Below are 7,823 nucleotides of genomic sequence, written 5' to 3' on the forward strand. Positions count from 1 at the left end.
TCGCGAACAAAGGAATGAGCGTCCCATTTGATAAATTTATGATATCACTTTTGTTTTTCCCCCATGATTTGTACGTACAAATCGGATTTGCAATGCGCGACGCCGCAAGGTCCAGACAGGTCAAGACGTTACCTTCCAAAAAAAGAATGTAGCATGATAAGGATCAATTTTGGAATTTGACGGCTGTCTTTCTGGGCCCACTGCGAACTAATTCTGGTGGGAATACAAAGGTAGATATTTAAAAGTGTTGGGTATGATTACGGAATGCAGAATTTGGCGGCAAAGCTTAATAATGGGAACAAAATATAAAAAAATATCGCTTGTACAAGCTTATTTGCAGTGGAATAGATTATTTTTGTGAAATAATAATATTCACTTAGAGTTGGAGTTGAAAAAGGAGAGCCAGATAGGATGATGATGATTAAGTTCAATTATATATCACTATAATCAAAACTTATTCCCGGTTCCTGGTGGTGTGCGCTCAGCCGGAATGAAATACTTTTATGAAAAAAATGGATTAACACCACCGAACCATAGCAACCGTTTGAAACAGAACAAATGCAATTAGTTACACTACAAATCAATTTGATTGATGGTAGTAGGTTATGAGAGCAATACCTTGCTGGTCGTGTTCCGGTGAGTAAAAGCTAAAAAAATAAAAAGATTTAGATTAAACTTTCATTTCAAGGTAAAAAATACATATTATGATTTCAGGTAAATTGGAATAGAAATAAAATTGGATTCATCACTCGCTATTTAACCCCATACTTCCCCGAGGGTCAGATAATGGCTGCCAGGTGAGGTACAATCACCGCACGCGACATGGGTCGTAATCTACCCGGGGACTTTGCACCCTATTTGCTAGAGCTCGACGGGGTGGGGATCGATGATATTAACTGTGCGATGTTATCGATGCTAACCGATTAATACAAAGAACATAAAGGGATGGCATCGAAAGACCATTCGTCACCCAGATTTTTTTTATCGCAAGTTTTCTTTTCGTCCAAGCTTTCATATTCAAATCCATCAACCATCTAACAAGAATCTCCCGACAAATAGGTTATTCTTTTGCGTTATCGCAAACAAGGAGGCGATAGAAACGGTGTAAACAGACAACCTGTGCATGCGTACTGATAAATCAATCAAAACCACCACCATCAATCAATCGAACCAGGGCAAAAAAAGCCTGAAAATGAACGAATCTTAGCACGCTAGACGTTTTATGATGCCTTTATCCGCGTGTGATGTGTCCGCCTGTCAGTAGTTATTGGGAGCTGCTGGGTTGGCACTATCAGCGAAAAGCCGACATAAACAAATCTGTTGCTGATTCGTTGCCGGTAAATCGATGTTGCTTGGGCACAACAATATGGGTGCATCAACAGGCAACAGGAAGACGTCTCTTTTTCTAGTGCGGTTTTGCTTTCAATCATTAAGGCCTTTCCCTTGCAAACATGCGTACGTGCAAATTACCCCTAAAAGCTACTGTGACGCTGCTAGCTACGCTGCAATGTCCCTTTCGTGTATTAAATACTGCGTAACAGGGCGCAGTGCTTCGCTCACCCGAGAAAGAACTCGAAACTCGTGCGAAGTCCATTGGTGACGTAACGCCCCTGCTACTATTGGCACCGCATCCACACTTCAGTTTGCTGATCGTGTGGCGTAAATCTGCAACAAGTGCAACCTTTTTCCTTGCCATGCAACATTCAGTGGAGCGGGAAAATGAAAACAAATAAGCTGATTTTAATGGCCATCGTACGGCGAACGGGTTTCGTGAAAAATAGCGTGTTTGTGAAAAATAACGAAACCAAAAGCGTTCCTTAAATACAATCCAGCAGGCCTGTTTTTGTGCGGTTTCCCTAGCAACTGGTGTTCAAAGTGCATCGGGTTGATTAAACATTTGAACTTGAATGGAATTTATAATTGCACATTTATCGTACGTGCTGGACCGGAAGTTATGGCCTGCACATGAGGTGGTCTAAACCGAAGCATACACATGTGCATGCAACATTTCCAAACGAATAAATGATAGGGGCAAGATAAAAAAAAAACCCACATCGAACCGCTCTACCACTATTTTGCTTGTCCATGGCTTTCTCTTGCTTTGGGAAATGAAACGGGAAATCACTGGAATGGTGCTGTTGGTTCCGTTCTATTTCCTGCTTGTACATTTCGGCAACAGTATGCGATGGACGGTAGAACAAAATGTCGAAACCCGTACTCAGTTACTGGATTGTACTGAGTTTATTAATCTAGCATCCCATTTCTGCTGTAGGCAGATTTACCTGTTCCAAAGTGTTCCGCCTGTTGACACTGTTCTGTCCGGAAGTTAGCGAAGCCGCTAGCATATGAAGGACTACCGCCCTTCCACTGTAAACTACGCAACAAGCGTAAGAACGTGATTCTGTCTAGCTGCGGAATCGATAGCGCACGAACAAGTTTTACGGCACAGCTTTGCCAACTGTTGGCGAAATAGGAACCACTCACTATCTGCTTTCAATGCGATTTCACCCAAAAAAGTGATGACGGCAGACGGGAATCAGTGCTCCCTTGCACACGGTGTTGCAATGAGAACAAAAGGGAGCAAACGTCTTCTTCTTATTCCTACTCCGATGGGCAGATTCACACCGGTAAAGATGTTACATACGCGACTGTTTCGAGCTTTCTGCCCTGCCTAATCAAACTGCCTGTGCCCTGCCTAAAAGAACCATCAGCTGACGGTCATCTGGTTTAATATTCTTTAGCACAGTTGATAAACTTACGGGTGATGTTTTGTCCTCTACTCTGTTTCGCTAACTGTTTACTGATTCCGCTAGGTGTGTTCGTATTGGTTAGTGCTGTCAATTGCGCGATGAGTGCGTGGTCTTGGTAATGTTTTTAACTTCGTCAGTTATTTTTTACACCAAAATTAGTTTTTTTTTTTTTCATTTTTATATTAAGTGCGATGATGACATTCAAAAAGTAGAAAACCTTGAAATTCGCTATAATTGAAACATATCAAATCATGCCTCAAGCGGTAACAATGGAGCGATAATTGTTTGCAAACTAAAAAACTATCCCACTGTGCAAGTCAAAGTTGGATGACGTTTGGTGGAGATTCTCGAAATTCGAACAAAGCACGTTTTTGCTGTGCAAGAAAAGTCATAACAAACCTTTTCTTTCGTCTTCGCACGCCTGTTGCGGTACGGAAATTTGTGCAGGTCGCGTGAAAAGTGTGATTTTCACGGTAAAATCGGTAGTTTTCTTGAAGTTTTACATTCTCGGTGTGCTGTAGCACTTTTATACCCGTAGCTGTGCGTGTTTGAGTTAATTCATCGAGATGGTAAAGCGAAATCACAAGGTATGTTGAACCGAACGTGCAAATTGAGGTTAGGTGTGGGTTAGCACATGCACATGGAATGTAAATAAATGATTTTCATCTCTTGGTTTTGCCCCTCTATTTACCCACTCTCTGCAGTTCAAATCTGGCGAGGGGGCCATGTACTACACGCGCAAGGCCGCTATGAACAAGCTACAACTGAACATCAAAGATTTCCGCCAGTTGTGCATCCTGAAGGGTGTCTATCCGCGTGAACCGAAGCACCGTGCCCGTGCACAGCATGGTTCGCACGAGATGAAGATCCTGTATCACAAGAAGGACATAACCTTCCTGCTGCACGAACCGATCGTGTGGACGCTGCGCGATCGAAAGATCTTCAACCGGCGCATCAAGCATGCGGCCGCCAAACAGAACATGAACCTGCGTGACATACGGCTGCATAACTATCCGCAGCTGAAACTAGATCACATCGTGAAAGAACGCTACCCGACGTTCATCGACGCAATTAAAGAGTTGGACGATTGCATGACGCTGCTGTTTACGTTTAGCACATTTCCGGCAACGAAAATTATTACCCGCGAATTGACGCGCATGAGCCGCCGGTTGACGGTAGAGTTTATGCACTATATCATTGCCGCCCAGGCCTTGCGGAAAGTGTTCATTTCGATCAAGGGGTATTATTTTCAGGCGGAAATTAAGGGCGAAACAGTGACGTGGATCGTGCCGCACTACTTCCCGTACTCGCCACACCGCGGCGAACTGGTCGATCTGAGCATTATGAAATCGTTCGGTGACTTTTTCACCGTGATGGCCGGATTCATCAACTATCGGTTGTACCATTCGATAAATTTAGTTTATCCGCCCCAGTTTTCACATTCGCTCGATTCGGAGGACACGATGGAAAATGAGCAGAAGTTCGTTTCGGAGCGCATTGCAGCGCTGAACGTTGATTTGTTGCGCTCTGACGGTGGTAATGGTGATACGGAGGAGGCTGAATTGCTCGAATGGACGGGTAACGATGAGGACTTGCCGCACGTAAGCCAGATCCGTCAGGAAGCGCAGAGTGTAAACAAACTGAAATCATTGTTTAAGGGGCTTAAGTTCTATCTGAATCGTGAGGTGCCCCGTGAACCGTTGGTGTTTATAATTCGTTGCTTCGGTGGTAAGGTGTCGTGGGACAAGACCATGTTCGTGGGCGCAACGTTCGACGAGAACGATGAAACAATTACACACCAGATCGTTGATCGGCCGAGCATGGACAAGCAGCACATTTCGCGTGATTACATTCAACCGCAGTGGGTGTTTGATAGCGTAAACCAGCGACGTTTGCTACCAACGAATAAATATTTCATCGGTGCCGTGCTGCCACCACATCTGTCGCCGTTTACCAACAGCAATGCACGTTACGTACCACCAGAGGAAATGGCAATGCGCAAGGGCGAGCAGAATGAGGAAGATAATGAAGTGTTTGCAGCGGCGGAAGTAAATATGGAACAGGAGCAAATTTCGGACGATGAAGAAGTGTTAGATCCGGAAGAGGAACAACAGCAGCAAGAGTATGCACTGATGAAAGCATACAACGATGAGCGAACGGATGAATTGAACAGTGGTAAAGATGAAGCCGACACGAATGACACGGGGGAGAGTCAGGAGAAGGAAAAGCAAAAAGGAAACGGCAGAGAGAAGAACGCAGAAGGTGAGCAACGCCCGGCAAAGGTGAATCAGCAAACGAAAATACCGGAAGGTATGAGTGTAAAACCAGGCAAAGTGTACAAGGAGCCTGAGCACGAAAAGGCGCTGAGCAAAAACGAGGAAGCGCTGCGGGCACGAATGGTTAAATCGAGACACCGCAAACTGTACTCCAAGATGATGGAGCGCGAGAAAAAGTTCACCAAGGAAGCGAACATATTAGCCGCGAAACGCGCCCGCATTGAGAAGCAAAAGAAGACCGAACAGCTGGAAAAGCAGAAAAAGCAGCGGAAGAAAATTCTTTCCTAAGTTCGAATCGCCCTTAAAAATATATATACAATTAAGCATCCTGAGGTTTTCCTGTTCCTGGGAAAATAATAAACAATTCTATTCTTAAAAATAACGAAGGAAGTTAGAAACAGAATCAGAATACGCCTTTAACATCCGAAAAATACAATTTTACCGTTTCGAAAGGAGATCGAGCATCGACCATGCAAGAAATCAACGATTTTCTACTTTAAAAAGTATGTATATTATGAACAATTTTATATACCTTATTACAGTACTAACGTATTTCTTCCTAACCCCCGGGGGAACGTTAAGGATTAGTATCGGGACAGTGAATTCACTTTTCTTGTTTTTTTAATTCCTTTACTCTTAAAGCTTAGCACTACTACAGCAGTACTGTTGTGTATAGCGCAACCGTGCCATGGCTGGAGACCCATTAACAAAGCAGCCTACGACCGTTCCTACTCTTATGCTCTGATGAAGCACTCTGATACCAGTCTCCAGCGAACGATTGGATCAAACACAGGTAAGCACATCTAGATTACCTCCCATTAAGTATTTGAATATGTATGCGGCCGGATTTTAAGAACTAAGTACACCCTCGTTGCGTTGCGGCACATCGTTTGATACATGTTTCGGGCCATCCTTGCTACACCCATTCACTAGCTGAACGAAAAAAGTGTTCGTGCGTTGGGAAACACGCCACAAAAGACTGTTGGCCAAACCGAGAAGGATTGTAAACGCTTGCTGTGGAACACAAACGATGGCTCTCAGTCCGTGCCGAAATACTTCTGTCCGAAATGGTTCGGTGCGACCGGATGCAGTTCAGACGTTAGTATCTTGAGGTCGGGAAAAGCGGTCACCACCATTCGGGCAGCCACTGGGGTGCAGAATAGATTCGACAAGATGATCGAACTCTCTTTGACGCCGTGATCCTTCAATACGCTGACCGCCTGTGCGCGATAAAGAGAGGTGTGGAATGTTTGACTATTGATCCCGCTGCTTAGCGTCACTTAGCGTCACTCACCTGTATGACGGTGTTTCCTGTGGCCATTATTGGATACATTAGCAGTACCTGCCGTCGGGCGATATCGTCTGGAAACCGTGCGTACACCACCTTTGCCACATGTGTTTCGGCATCTGATTCGACCAGAATTTTACCGATTCGTATCGATCGGCAGCAATCACGTAAACCCTGGGTGAAACGAGGGGAAAGTGCGTATGAAAATCATGTGCAAAAACCTCCGTCGTCTGATAAACAACCTGCTCCATCGCTTCACCGGATCGGATAATGGAAACGCCACAGTTTCCCGAGCGATACCGCAACCCATCGTAGATGGCACCGGTCGGTGTGATAACGGAACAGTCGGAGTATGGCAGCTGGTTCAGACTTTCCTCGATCACCAGCCTAATCAGCCGGTCGGCATAAAATTTGAAGTCACTCCGCGTGGTGTTTCTAAAATTAAAATCCATTCCGCATAGGCGGAAGTTGGAAAGTTGGAAAATGAGCTTGTTGAATCACGTTCACATCCGCACGCGAAATGCATTCATGTGCGTATGCGCGCGTGGTGGTGGTGTTATAAAAGCGTACGTGTGTTTGTATCGTGATCACGTCGGTGATCATGTTTTTCGATCGTGTGTCACGCGCGGTTACTTACTTGTCCCGAATGATCGTCTGTAGTTCTTTGATTTGGTCGTTGCAGTCCAATATTTTTAAGTTACTACCGTAGTCGCTCGGATTTTCCGAAAGCACCGACGGCGAGGTGGCACCGTTGTTTTCGTTTGCGCTGCACATTGTTGCTTAGTTGTGCGAGTGGGAATCCCCGCTAGTTGGGATGGCAATTTTTATGTGCTTTAACACGAGGAGTTCACGTTTGCTATCGATGATAATTTGCTCTAATTGATTCTCTAAATAATTCTGCTATGGCACTTTCCCCCACGGAGATGACAAGGTTTTCGGTGGAAATGATATTACTTTCGTCTTCTTTGTTTCTCTTGCCCACTCACAATCTACCGCAAAACATCGGACATCGGGTCGTGTAGCGTTTTGCGTCAATGTAGGTCGAGCCGGGCCAGACAGACACGCGTGCTGTCCTTCACCGTGAGATGGAACGATCGGTGAAACCGTAACCAACGTTTGCCGCTAAATCGGCATGCACGTAGTTTTACGGTGACTTGTGGTTTTTTGTGTGCTGCACGCGGATATAGGCCACCCACGGGTTCACGAAAATTTCATTGCTATGCGAAAAATGCGGCACAACACAGGTTTACACATCCGAACGTCTTCTTTGGTCGGGATTGACTGGTTTTATTGTTGGTGTTATTTTGACAGTTGATTGGCTGTCAGTTTTGAAGGAGAAGTTTGCTGTCAGGTGCTGATGTTCGGCAGCTCGTGATGAACAGGTTTATGAAATCAAGTTGACACGTTGAATATGTGTCCTGCGTGGCTTGCAAATTATTAAATTTCGCGGTTGGTTTTATTAATTGTTTCTTTCGTGCTATTAAATTCATGTAATTCTTATTTTAAACT

The 7,823-nt window shown here is 44.7% G+C and overlaps 2 protein-coding genes across 2 annotated transcripts; one reads left to right on the plus strand and one right to left on the minus strand.

Annotated features, from left to right (window-relative positions):
* Positions 1-3,316: 3,316 nt before the first annotated feature.
* Positions 3,317-5,314, plus strand: LOC128714526 (pescadillo homolog). Its single transcript, XM_053809401.1, has 2 exons — positions 3,317-3,337; positions 3,455-5,314. Exons 1-2 carry the CDS (start codon positions 3,317-3,319, stop codon positions 5,312-5,314), a joined length of 1,881 nt encoding a protein of 626 aa, XP_053665376.1.
* A 749-nt stretch (positions 5,315-6,063) lies between these two features.
* Positions 6,064-7,088, minus strand: LOC128712064 (uracil phosphoribosyltransferase homolog). The gene is made up of 4 exons (XM_053806958.1): positions 6,952-7,088; positions 6,557-6,749; positions 6,321-6,488; positions 6,064-6,246 (listed from the first exon to the last, which is right to left on the minus strand). Exons 1-4 carry the CDS (start codon positions 7,086-7,088, stop codon positions 6,064-6,066), a joined length of 681 nt encoding a protein of 226 aa, XP_053662933.1.
* Between the last annotated feature and the right edge of the window lie 735 nt (positions 7,089-7,823).

This window comes from Anopheles marshallii, chromosome 3 (assembly GCF_943734725.1).
Source record: "Anopheles marshallii chromosome 3, idAnoMarsDA_429_01, whole genome shotgun sequence".
In the NCBI taxonomy this organism is placed as follows: Eukaryota; Metazoa; Arthropoda; class Insecta; order Diptera; family Culicidae; genus Anopheles; species Anopheles marshallii.